Source organism: Chiloscyllium punctatum, chromosome 3 (genome assembly GCF_047496795.1).
Source record: "Chiloscyllium punctatum isolate Juve2018m chromosome 3, sChiPun1.3, whole genome shotgun sequence".
Lineage (NCBI taxonomy): Eukaryota > Metazoa > Chordata > Chondrichthyes > Orectolobiformes > Hemiscylliidae > Chiloscyllium > Chiloscyllium punctatum.
The window spans coordinates 90,472,596-90,486,808 of NC_092741.1; the positions used below are offsets into that span (position 1 = coordinate 90,472,596).

Below are 14,213 nucleotides of genomic sequence, written 5' to 3' on the forward strand. Positions count from 1 at the left end.
CAATGATAGTTCCTGGTGTAGCCCAAGGTGCAGATTGAAGTGCAGAAGCATACTGTAGATGGATTGAAGATGTACCATGAGGGTTCTTAGAGGCTGATACATCAGATGTCAATGTCCATGGATGCAGGGTGCGTGTAACAGGGCACATGAAGTATGCCCTGAGCAGTTGGTGCCCAATTTCCTACAGGGAAGACATTCAGAGCAGTGGTGAGCTGAATCCGCCTGATGCTCTCTCTCACTTTTCGCATTAGAGAGCGGCGGGAGCTGGGCGGAAGTGAAGGCAGAGCGCAAAGCTGGTCGGGAAGGTAAGTGATTGTTATTTGAGTGGGTGCGTTCTAGACCCCAGGTCCTACAAAGTAGGGCCTCCCTCCCACCCTCCTCCTCTAAACTAAATTAAAAGTCCGCAGTCTTGCCCCAAAAAGAGGGTCCAAGGAAGTTCCTGTGGATTGAAGAGTGAGACTTTAGCTCAGGAGTCTTTGACAAGGAGGTTGAGTGAAGTGATTATGCCATAGATGAAGAGGGTGAAGACATGACTGCCCAGCTGGTTCAGTGTGCTACGTGCTTGATGTGGGAGGTCAATGACTCTGGTGTGTCTGGCTCGTATAAGTGTGGAAAGTGTGTGCACGTTCAGATACTGACAGAGCATATTGCAGCACTGATGAAGGAACTCGAGGACCTTAGGCTCATCCGAGAGAACGAGATCTTTCTGGACAAGACCTTCAGTGAGATTATTACACCGACCATACCAGGAGAGAGAAGAAGAGAGCAGACAATGAGGAAGGCAGAGAGGAGACAGGTGCAAGAGACCCCGGGGGAAGTACCTGTCAGGAACAAGTTGAATCTTTTGGAAACAGTAGAGACAGATGACACTGCCAGTCCACAAGGCGGCCAGGTCTGTCAATCAGAAGTTGGCGTGGAGACAGAGTGGAAGAGTCGGACATCGCACAGAGCTGTGGTCATAGGGGACTCCGTAGTGAGAGGAACTGACCGGGATTTTTGTGGCAGCAGATGGGACTTAAGGATGGTGTGTTGCCTTCCTGGTGCCAGGGTTAAAGACATCACAGACAGAGTGCAGGAAATCCACAAGGACGAAGGTGAAGAGCTAGAGGTGGTGGTACATGTCAGCACAAATGATGTCGGGAAGAAGAGGAGAACTAGGAAGAAGGCTGAAAAGCAGGACGTCCAAGGCGGTTATCTCCAGTTTGCTTCCAGTTCCTCTGGCTGGTGAGTCCAGAAACAGGGAGATAATGGACTTGAACGTGTGGCTGGGGAACTGGTGCAGGAAGCAAGGGTTTAAATTCTTGGACCACGGGGTATGCTTTGTGGTAAGCATAAATTCTACAAGAGAGATGGTTTGCACTTTAATAGGTTAGGGACCAGCATTCTGGCAGGCAGGTTTGCTACTGCAACACAGCTATGTTTAAACTAAGTAGCGGGGGGCGGGAGGGGACAAACTGAATGTTTAAGAAGGAAATTGAAGGGAAAGTTAGAACAAGGGAAGTCAAGAAAGACAACTGTATCAATGAGGCAGAAAACTCAAAAAGGGATCATGCTGTAAGGTTGAGTGAAATAGGAGTTGATGGGAAGGGTGAGGGCAGTAACAAATTAAAAATACTATACATGATTGCACGAAGCATTAGAAATAAGATGGATGAGCTTGAGGCTCTTTTGGAAATTGGCAGATACGATATTGTGGGGATAACTGAGACGTGGCTTCAAGTGGACAGGGCCTGGAAAATGAATATTCAAAGCTACACGTGCTATCGTAAGGACAGACTGACAGGCAGAGGGGTGGGTTGGCCAAGTTGGTAAGGGATGATATTCAGTACCTTGTGTGGGGGGACCTAGAATCAGGGGATGTAGAGTCAGTGTGGATAGAGCTGAGAAATTCTAAGGGTAAAAAGACCCTCTTGGGAGTTATCTACAGGCCCCCAAACAGTAGTCTGGATGTCGGATGTAAGTTAAATCAGGAGCTGAAATTGGCCTGTCACAAAGATGTTACTACAGTTGTTATGGGGGATTTCAACATGCAGGTAGACTAGGAGAATCAGGATGGTATTAGACTTCAAGAACGAAACTTTGTGGAGTGCCTCAGAGATGGATTCTTAGAATAGTTGGTGCTGGAGCCGACCAAGGAGAAGGCAATTCTGGATCTGGTATTGTGCAACGGACCAGAATTGGTCAGGGACCTTGAAATGAAGGAGCCATTGGGAAGTAGTGACCATAATACAATAAGCTTCAATCTGCAATTTGAGAGGGAGAGGGTACAATCGGAAGTGACAATATTTCTGTTGAATAAAGGGAACTATGGAGCTATGAGGGAGGAGCTGGCCTAAGTTCAATGGTGCAATACCTTAGCAGGGATGACAGTGGAGGAACAATGGCGGATATTTCTGTGTATAATGCAGAAGTTGCAGGATCAGTTCATTCCAAAAAGGAAGAAAGATCCTAGGAGGAGGCATGGGTGGCTGTGGCTGACGAGGGGAAGTTAAGAAACATATAAAGTTAAAAGAGAAAAAGTATAACATAGCAAAGATAAGTGGGAAAACAGAGGACTGGGAAGCTTTTAAAGAACAACAGAGGATTACTAAGAAGGAAATATGCAGAGAAAAAAATGAGGTTCGAAGGCAAACTGGCCAATAATATAAAGGAGGATAGTAAAAGTTTTTTTAGGTATGTGAAAGGCAAAAAAATGGTTAAGACTAAAATTGGGCCCTTGAAGACAGAAACAGGGGAATATATTACGGGGAACAAAGAAATGACAGAAGAATTGAATTGATTCTTCAAAACTGTGTTCACTGGGGAAGGCACAAGCAATCTCCCTGAGGTAACAGTGGCTGAAGGACATAAAATTAAGGGAATTTATATTTGCCAGGAATTGGTGTTGGAGAGACTGTTAGGTCTGAAGGTTGATAAGTCCCCAGGGCGTGATGGTCTACATCCCAGGGTACTGAAGGAGGTGGCTCGAGAAATCGTGGATCTGTTGGCGATTATTTTCCAGAGTTCGATAGATTTGGGATCAGTTCCTGCGGATTGGAGGGCGGCTAATATTGTACCACCTTTTAAGAATGGTGGGAGAAAGAAGACAGGAAATTATACACCAGTTATTCTGACCTCAGTGGTGGGAAAGATGCTGGAGTCTATGATGAAATTACGACACATCTGGATAGTAGTAACAGGATAGGTCAGAGGCAGCAAGGATTTATGTAGGGGAAATCATGCTTGACTAATCTTCTGGAATTTTTTAAGGATGTAACTCTGAAGATGGATGAGGGAGATCCAGTAGATGGAGTGTACCTGTACTTCCAGAAAGCTTTTGATAAAGTCCCACATAGGAGGTTAGTGAGCAAACTTAGGGCACATGGTATTGGGGGCAAAGTACTAACTTGGATTGAAAGTTGGTTGGCTGATAGGAAACAAAGAGTAGTGATAAACGGCTCCATTTTGGAATGGCAGGCAGTGACCAGTGGGATACCTCAGGGATCAGTACTGGGACTGCAGCTTTTTACAATATATGTTAATGATATAGAAGATGGTATTAGCAATAACATTAGCAAATTTGCTGATGATACTAAGCTGGGTGGCAGGGTGAAATGTGATGAGGATGTTAGGAGATTACAGGGTGACCTGGACAAGTTAGGTGAGTGGTCAGATGCATGGCAGATGCAGTTTAATGTGGATAAATGTATGGTTATCCACTTTGGTGGCAAGAACAGGAAGGCAGATTACTACCTAAATGGAATCAATTTAGGTAAAGGGGCAGTACAGAGAGATCGGGGTGTTCTTGTACACCAGTCAATGAAGGTAAGCATGCAGGTACAACAGGTAGTGAAGAAGGCTAATAGCATGCTGGCCTTCATAACAAAAGGGATTGAGTATAGAAGCAAAGAGGTTCTTCTGCAGCTGTACAGGGCCCTGGTGAGACCACACCTAGAGTACTGTGTGCAGTTCTGGTCTCCAAATTTGAGGAAAGACATTCCGGTTATTGAGGGAGTGTAGCGTACGTTCACGAGGTCAATTCCTGGAATGGCGGGACTACCTTACCTTCCCGCCTCAGGCGACTGACTGTGTGGAGTTTGCACATTCTCCCCGTGTCTGCGTGGGTTTCCTCCGGGTGCTCCGGTTTCCTCCCACAGTCACAAAGATGTGCAGGGCAGGTGAATTGGCCATGCTAAATTGTCCGTAGTGTTAGGTAAGGGGCAGATGTAGGGGTGTGGGTGGGTTGCGCTTCGGCGGGGCGGTGTGGACTTGTTGGGCCGAAGGGCCTGTTTCCACACTGTAAGTAATCTAATCTAATCTAATCTAATCTAATCTACCTTACACTGAAAGACTGGAGCGACTGGGCTTGTATACCCTTGAGTTTAGAAGACTGAGAGGGGATCTGATTGAGACATATAAGATTATGAAAGGATTGGACACTCTGGAGGCAGGAAACATGTTTCCGCTGATGGGTGAGTGCCGAACCAGAGGACACAGCTTAAAAATACGGGGTGGACCATTTAGGACAGAGATGAGGAGAAACTTCTTCACCCAGAGAGTGGTGGCTGTGGGGAATGCTCTGCCCCAGAGGGCAGTGGAGGCCCAGTCTCTGGATTCATTTAAGGAAGAGTTGGATAGAGCTCTCAAGGATTGTGGAATCAAGGGTTATGGAGATAAGGCAGGGACAGGATACTGATTAAGGATGATCAGCCATGATCATATTGAATGGTGGCGCAGGCGCGAAGGGCAGAATGGCCTACTCCTGCACCTCTTTTCTATTGTCTATTGTCAGCATAGCCTGTGCCACTCAGCCTCCTGTTAGGTTCTTCGTCTCGAAGTTTTTGAGTTGATGAAAGGGATCCAGCATGGATTCGTAAAGATTGGGTCATGTCTGATGAACGTAACTAAAATTTTGAAGATACGCGAAAGTACTAGATAGGAGAAAGTGAAGGCTGCAGATGCTGGAGATCAGAGTCAAGAATTAGGTGCTGGAAAAGCACAGCAGGTCAGGCAGCATCCGAGGAGCAGGAGAATCAATGTTTCGGACGTAAGTCCAATTCTTGATGAATGGTTCTTGCTCAGAATGTTGATTCTACTGCTCCTTGGATACTGTACGACTGGCTGTGCTTTTCCAGCACCACACTCTCAACTATAGTAGTGGATAGGCAAATGCTATAGAGTCATAGAGTCATAGAGATGTACAGCACAGAAACAGACCTTTCGGTCCAAATCGTCCATGCCGACTAGATATCCCAAGCTAATCTAATCCCATTTTCCAGCACTCGGCCCATATCCCTCCAAACCCTTCCTATTCAAATATCCATCTAGATGTCTTTTAAATGTTGCAACTGTACCAGCCTCCATCACTTCCCCTAGCAGCTCATTCCATACACATACCACCCTCTGCATGAAAACATTGCCCCTTAGGTCCCTTTTATATCTTGCCCCTCTCACCCTAAACCTATGCTATCTATTTTTGGACTCCCCCACCCTAGGGAAAAGACTTTGTCAATTTACCCTATCCATAACCCTTATGATTTTATAAACTTCTATGAGGTCACCCCTCAGTCTTTGACGCTCCAGGGAAACAGCCCCAGCCTATTCAGCCTCTCCCTATAGCTCAAATCCTCCAACTCTGGCAAAAGAAAAGTAAATCTTTTCTGAACCCTTTCAGGTTTCACAATATCTTTCCAATAGGAAGGAGACCAGAATTGCATGCAATATTCCAAAAGTGGCCTAACCAATGTCCTGTACAGCCGCAACATGACATCCCAACTCTGTACTCAATACTCTGACCAACAAAGGAAAGTATACCAAATGCCTTCTTCACTATCCTATCTACCTGCGTCTCCACTTTCAAGGAGCTATGAACCTATACCCCAAGGTCGCTTTGTTCAGCAACACTCCCTAGGACCTTACCATTAAGCATATAAGTCTTGCTAAGATTTGCTTTCCCAAAATGCAGCACCTCTCATTTACCTAAATTAAATTCCATCTGCCACTTCTCAGTCCATTGGCCCATCTGATTAAGATCCTGTTGTAATCTGAGGTAACCATCTTCGCTGTCCACTACACCTCCAGTTTTGGTGTTATCTGCAAACTTACTAACTAAATGTCCTTTGTTCTCATCCAAATTATTTATTTAAATGATGAAAAGTAGAGGACCTAGCACCTATCCTTGTGGCACATCACTGGTCACAGGCCTCCAGTCTGAAAAACAATGCTCTAACACCACCTTCTGTCTTCTACCTTTGAGCCAGTTCTGTATCCAAATGGCTAGTCCTCCCTGTATTCCATGAGATCTAACCTTGCTCATCAGTCTCCCATGGGGAACCTTGTTGAACGCCTTACTGAAGTCCATGTAGATCATGTCCACCGCACTGGCCTCATTAATCCTCTTTGTTTTTTTTTGAAACCTCAATCAAGTTTGTGAGACATGATTTCCCACGCACAAAGCCATGTTGACTATCCCTAATCAGTCCTTGCCTTTCCAAATACTTGTAAATCCTGTCCCTCAGGATTCCCTCCAACTTGCCCACCACCGACGTCAGGCTCACCGGTCTGTCTATGGATTTTATTTATATGGACTTTGAGAAGATGTTTGATAAAATTCAGAATGAGCTGTTAATTGGATAAAGTTAAAGCTCTTGGAATTGAAGGAAAATTGAGCTGATCAGGAATTTGGATGTGATGCAATAGCTGGAGGGATTTGTGATAATGCTATTCCAAATAGCAGGATGTCCTATAGGATCTGTGATGATGTCTCAACTAATTCACCATATTGATTAATTACTGAGACTATGGTATGGAAAGCCACATATCTAATGATAACAGACATAAAGGCTACTCTGTAAACATGGAAGCATGAAATTAAAAAGAGATATCGATCGCTTAAGTGCATGGTAGACAAATAGATTTCAGTGTAGGTGAACGTGATGTCATCAACTTTGCACTGATAAAGGATAAAACAAAATACCTTCTAAATGTTGAAAAGTTAGAAACAGCATAGATCAAAAGAGAGCTGGGACTGAATACTAATGTGTAGCCTTCCTATCATCTACCCAATCTCCTGCAGCCTGTCTGAAAGTTTACAGGAGCTCTGGGAGTTTTCAGGAAGCCAGGGAGCCAACTAATGAACTCATCAGAGCCTCATTCTGCCTACACTGGTATTTTACTTGTGGTGGATGGAGGCCATACCATATGGTAATTGGGTAAGAGTAGGCATTGGAGTTTACTATCTTTTGAGGTCTCTGGGCCCTTTTGAAGATATTCACCCATAACGCCATTGTCACTCCATCCTGACCTCTTGAAACCAGCTCCCTCACCAGGATTCCTGACTCCAGACTTGCCCAGACTGAGTGAGGCAGCCTATAGTCCCAGTAGTGGCCATTACCTCTGCCTGAGACTTTAGAACTTCCAACTGTCTGATTGACTGACTAGCATGTCTCAATAGTGAGACTCTACAGGAGTGAAGTTAACAAGCACTTTTACTCACAAACCAAATCAAAGTTTAGAAGTCTCTTCCATAAACGGCAATTGATATCAGTCCAATTGTTAATTTTAAAGGTGTGACTGAATGTTCTTTCTTATCCAGTCCTCTCAGAAAGGTCATGAGTCTCCCAAAACAGCATCACCCTGGGCCTTTTAAAAGCATTCTGGGAGAGTTAAAACCATTATTTTAATCAAATAAGTCATTCTTCAAAACTCAGCATTCATTATAAAATGTAATTTGATGTAACTTGATACTTTGCAGCATGATGATATTAAACATATGCTGGTTTGGATGCAGGTTGCACATACAGACTACATTCATAAGTGTTTTGTGTCCAGCTCAGTAGGTTATAAGTTTTTCAAGCATTGTAGAGAAAATTAGATGTGTTATTTATTGAATTTCCTTCTTAGTCAGAATAAGGCCCTTTTGACTGTAATGTGCCTTAAATGTTCCGTGCAAGCTATGACCCACACAACTTCCAGAATCCCTCACGGAGCTGAAGACGTAGCTGTAGAAGTGTCTTCCAGTAACAAAATGGTGAGTGTCATGTCCCTCAGCATGAGGCTCAGAGGACAGCTGCTCCTGGCCTTCTGTGAAGTGAGTGTGGGTGTGAGCGGGGAGGGGCAGGAAGCAGGCACAGATGAAAGCCGTGGTCTCACCAGTGGAGAGTGCACAGGCAGCCCCCTCTACCCAACTCGGTTTCCATTTGCTGCAACATTGGAACTGGGCTCAGTAAATGACTAAGAGCCAACCATGTCTGCTGCTAAGGTAATCATCAGGAACAAGAAGGCCAGGCTGCTATTTGCCAGAGAGCAACTCTCAAGATGTCTGCTTGTGTGCACAGGGAAAATCACTGTGTGTGTGTATGTGTGTGTGTGTGTGTGTCTGTCTGTCCGTCCAATGGTTCAGGGTAGTTTCGACTTTGCCGATCTGAATGGACCCACCTGCTCATACCACTACCACTCCCAGTGATGTCTCCTGGAACATGTCCAGCCCGGCCAGAAACCTAATATCCAAATATATTAAGGGGAAATTGGGCAAAGACAGGTACATGGAATTAAGTCTCAAACCAGCCAAGATCGCACTGAAATATGTAAGAAACTCAAGAGACTGTCTAGTTTAGTCTTATTCATACCCCTCTCTGAAATTAGTATCCCTACCAAAGGCCATAAACCTCTGTCTGAGCACCATATATCAAATAATTCCTCAGTAAATAAAAGCTTTTATGCATTGAGCACAATTAAAAGAAAATGTAAGTACCACGGTGATAGTGTTCCCTATGCTTGGGCTGGAAGGCCTGGTTTCAAGTCCAACCTACTCCAGAGGTATGTAACAACATCTCTGAAAAGGCTAATCAGAAAAGATTAAATTTATAAAAAATTTCATTTTAGACATCAGAACAATTCAACCTAAGGTAATTAACAATAAAATGACTAAGGCACTGACCCACTCGCAGTTGTGCGAGGAAAGAAAATGCGCCTTAGTCATTGATCCAGATTATCTTGCTTGACTAGTTAAAGTAGTTCAATCCATTCTTTAGTACAGCAACACTCAGGACCAGCTTATCTGTTGCAGAACCTTGTGTTGTGTATTCATTGACTCTTTCAGAAGCAATGTAAACACATGGAAAGAGTGCAAAGCCTACGCAAACTGCACTCATTCTCCTGGCTGACTAGAACCATTGTCATAAAATGACTCTGAAAATATGAAAATATGGAAGATGTAAGGAGCCACTGAATATGGTTTCCATGTCATAAGGTGGCTGACCTCATCACTCTCAATTGTCTGTCATTGCCATTAGTGGAATATAGACAATAGTCCACAATTCTTCATGCATCCTGTTTATAAGACATATGACGTTAATGACTTAGTTAAACCAAGAAGGCTGCAAAATTTAATTTGCAGTGGCAGCAAATGATGTCTCCTTAAGATACACTTTCCAACGTCAGCTTGAATAGGCAAAGCAGGCTAGTCTGATTGGGAAATGGCTTAAAATGGCATTAATGTAGATTTCTGTCCATACCCATTATATGTTGCTACCTTTTAAGCATCTGCTTATTTTTTGGCCTTTGATTTTCTTGACTGTGGCTCAACTAGTCCCGATTCATTGCCATCCGCCTGCATATGCCTGAACCTGTTCTGACAATGAACAACTTGTGCTGTATGTGGCCTGAAGAACGACTCCATTCATCCTACATACCTGACCCCAATAGTGTAATTCTCCACTTTGCTCTCACACTGGTGTCTCTGTCCTCGCCAGACTCCAGTGTTCCATTATAGTCCATCACAAACTTAAGGAAGAAGTACCTTATTTTTCAATCAGATCCTTTCCAGATCTTTGGATTCAAGTTTACCATTTTCAGACTGTAATCTCTGTCCTGCCTATGCCAACACCTCATTTTATTTTCCTTTCTTTGCATGTCTCAATGGCTGCTGCTTATTATTATGCCATTCACACATCCTTTGGCCATCTCTTGTTTCTCTTTATTTCTCCCATTGGAAGTCTCAGAGCACAGTGGTAGTGCCGAAGAAACTTAGGGTTTGAGTCCTATGTCATGACCTGTTGGCCATGCACAGTGTGTTCATAATATGGCTGAACAGTTGCCATTATATCCTTCCTGGTGGCAGGTGGTAAAAGAAGTTGAGTTTCCTGGTCAGCCATCCTGCATAAGCAATGACAATGCACTGCAGTACTTTGCCCATAAGCATGGACCAATGTGATGGAAGACTTTGGCCCATCCCTCAGAAGTGAGGATGGGAAAAAAAAGGGAGACTTGTCTTATTACTATTCCTTTTGGCTCGTCAATTGTCACTTAGTGTCTTCCGCCTTCTCCCTTATCACAGATCGATTCATGTTTATTCTTTTTTTCATCATCTCTCCACCCCACTTTTCATTTGACCTACTTAAGACTTATGTATTCTGGTTCTAATGAAAGGTCACAGAGGTGTAACAATTAACTTTGTTTCTTTCCCCACAGATGTTGCTAGACCTGCTAAGTGTTTCGAGTGCATTCTGTATTTATTGAGGAAACTTCCTGTACTTTTCTTTAAGTAATGCCTTGAGATCTTTAACATGGACCTTAAATTCAAAAGTCACAAATACCAAATAAAAAAAGGGCATCAGATGATTTAATAGAAAATAGGTAGGATCCTTTTAGATTAAACACAAAAAAAAATCATTTTGTGCAGAAATGAAGTCCAATTATGGTACCTTAAGATAAGGTGAAAATTTTGAGGTACAAAATGGTGGAAATTAGACTGCGGGTGTATTGAAGAGGATTGGAATATAGAACATCCAACAATTATTAAAAATAATGTGTGAATGTTTTGAACTCGAGTCAAAGTGTTGAAACTGAAGGTGACAAAGTCAACAGCCCTCAAGAGACTCAATTCGCTGAATGCAAGCCAATCAAACATTAACTGGCCCACGAACAAACAGCGGTTGAACAGCCAGTCAAGGGAATCTGCTAGAAGATTCGTCAAAAGTGATGAAGGATCACTGGACCCGAAGCATTATCTCTTCTTTGCTCTCTACAGATGCTGTCAGACCTGCTATGTTTCACCAACTCTCGAGTTTTTATTCTCAATTTACAGCATCAGCAGTTCTTTGAGCTTATGCTAGAAGAATTCAGTGTGCTTCCCAGAAACCCCAAAAAGAAGAAGCAATCTACTGAGATTAGCTATAATGGCATAAGGAATATGTTTTATATTGTAGAGAAGAACCAATGGCCAACAAGTCACATAAGGCTCAAAGAAATTCAACAAGGATGACCAGAAGAAAAATACAGTTATTTGCCCAAAGGCACATTCTTTGAGCATCAACAACTTTTCACAATTTTGTTGATGATTTACTGGTGTATTGCAGAAACTTAGTTATTCCAGCTTCATTTTGGGAAGATGACCTGGAAAGGATACACCAGGGACCCTGAGGGATCTCTAAGTGTTACAGTCAGGCCTCAATCAGTGATTTGTTAGCCAGAGATTGCAAGAGAGATTGAAGATCCCATTCTGAGTATGAAATGTGCTATTACGCAGAATTGTCAAGAATGGAAAACAGTTAAACATCACAGAAGAAAATTTAAATGTCAGAAACCAACAAAGTTTGCAAGAAGATGTAGATAAGGAAAAGAATGAGTAGTACAGCCCACTTGAACTCTTTGACTTACTTTTAATTGAGATTGTTCAGGTACCTAAACAGCCTGTTGAAAAAATTATAATAGCAATTTGGAATTTAATGTCAGATGAGGAAATATTACAAGTTCAAGAGGAATATCTCAATTCTTCAATACCATAGAATAATTATCATTATCAGTGATAAAGCAGTAATCCTCAACCCTTCAATAAATGTGTCCCAAACGTTGTTATGAGGTAACAACATAATTCTGCAGGGAAGAGTTCATCAGTCAAAGAAATTCGGGAGATCAAGGATCTCCCAGGTAAATTGTTTTGTAGTGATCACATCCACAGTGAAGAGCATCCAATAAATGAGATCACCAGTCATGCAGCAAGACTTTACAGACCACATGAGGTTAAGGACAGAATCAAGGTCAGCAGTCCTCAAACCAAACAAAAATCAGTCTTTAAAGTCTCAAGAGAACTGGAAGAATTGTAAAACCTCCAGTTCACCAGTATTTCTGAAATCAAAGACTGGGAAGGGATAGGATAGTGGTAAATTTAATCATATACATGCATGTATAAATGTTTAGTCTGACAGAAAAAAATTTGGGGGAGATATTGTACAGAGTAATGGTTCTGAAAGACGTAATTCTGGAGGTTGCATTTTCTCAATCAAACTGATGGTATCATGTAAACTTGGGTGACAAAAAGTCAGATCAACTGAACATCTTGTAGAGAGAGGACCTGTACCCTCAGTCTTCAAAGTCTTTGCTACAATATTTATGTTATTAATGTAGCTTGTAGTTATTTATACCTTCAAATATCTTTGTACCTAAGATGGTGCCAGAAATAGTGACTGTACACTTTTTGCTGTACTCATGTACCCCTGTACTTCAGTACTTATGACAATATACCTAATTATAATTCTAATTCTTGGCAGCAAACCACTCTACTACAAACTGATAATTTGTTGACATTGCAACATGTACAACACAGTAATTTATTCTGTCTTTATTCCACTGACTACAAATCCAACTGGTTGAGTGGAGGGACATCCTATGGCTTTATAAGAGGTGTACAAATCCCCCTGCCGTAATCTCTTTTTTTGAGCTCTACATAGCTAATATTTAAATCCCAACACAGGAATACACCCTGTTTTCTAAATTTGGAGGTTTTCCAAATTGATTGTCCCTCTTCCATTTACTGACAGACCTATTGAACATGTCCAAGAATTTCCATTTTAATTTAGATATGCAGCATTCCTTTACCATTATATATCTGCCATACAATCAGTTCAGAAATTTCCAAATGGAAAGGCTCAATGATTTCTAGAAAGATTTGTGCAGCTGAGGTAAATTCTATTACAACCATGAGCTTTCAAAAGTAAAATGTTAAAACACTTCATTTTGACCTGTTTTATCAATCCCTCCTTTTAGCAACAGTCATTTTCAGCCATGCAGTTTCATATTTCAACTGAGCTTATAGAAAAACAATCAGAGCAAAACACAGCCATCTTACTCTGCCAGGTAAACTATATTAGAAGAATAAAGAAGTGAATCTTTCAGATGGACGGTGTACCTTAAAATTACCATTCACAGTCCACAAAGTGCCCTAATGGCACCTGTTTCTTTTGCGTTACACCGGCTACAAATCCAAATTATAAAGCACATGAACTCAGTTGGTGTCCAAATGTCATAATTTCAAAGCTGAAAATGAAATAATGTTGCATAACACTTTTAAACATAATAACTGTTTTGAAAGCAGTAAATTGTACCTCAGGTGAAGATAATGTACCAATTTAGTACACATTGCGACCATTTTTGGAATGCCTCTTCCACCTTTTGATAGCGCAGGACAACCATCACATTGCTGCAACAGTATTTATTTTGCTAAGGGAGCTGCACATAACAAAGTGTAATCCCTCTGGAAATCCTTTCTAAAAATACAATAACGTATGCTAATCGAACAAATGCAATTTAGCAAATGGCAGTAGCTGTTACTGATCAGAATAAGGACTGTCTCCCTTAAAATAAATTGAAGTACATGATTTCAGATGACAGTTACTGAATCCCAGTTCCCACCTGTTAAACGGTGAGCTCAAATTAAGAGTGTAACCTCATTCTAAAATAAGGCAATAATGTAGCACCGGCAATGGGTGATTTGTTGACTCAAGGAAGGAGAAACAGGAGCAGTGCTTTATTCCTGGCCTGGCAGCTTTGATAACCTTGATGGAAAGAATCCTAGCATCTGCCTGAAGTCACTTTCTCTATGTATAGTGTGTGATGGCCGTCAAGAAAGTAAGACAAGGTGTGCTCTGAAAAGGTTTATAAATCCTTTTTGCTTGGAGAAAAGTTAGAGGAGATATTGCATCGATTAAATCTCTTGCTGCTTACAAGTAAACCATGCTCTTCCAGAAGGCTTCTTTAATAAAACTTTTTTGATTAGGAAGATGATATGTTCATTAGTTTAATGTTTATTTTCCATCGCTGCTGGAGATTTAATGTTAATATAAAAACTAATGATCATAGTACAACTTTTTTACAGTCAAGATATCATTACAAAGACTGAATTGAATAAGTATAGACAGAGTGGTTAAAAAGGCATTTTGCATCCTTGCCTTCATTGT

The 14,213-nt window shown here is 41.9% G+C and overlaps 1 protein-coding gene across 1 annotated transcript in view; it reads right to left on the reverse strand.

Moving 5' to 3' along the window:
- arhgap18 (Rho GTPase activating protein 18) overlaps nt 1–13,467 on the reverse strand; it is a 138,193-nt gene extending 124,726 nt beyond the window's left edge. Inside the window, exon 1 of the mRNA XM_072556035.1 lies at nt 13,362–13,467. Coding sequence (XP_072412136.1) covers nt 13,362–13,405 — 44 coding nt within the window. The 5' untranslated portion in view covers nt 13,406–13,467. The remainder of the gene's footprint in view (nt 1–13,361) is intronic.
- Nucleotides 13,468–14,213: the final 746 nt, after the last annotated feature.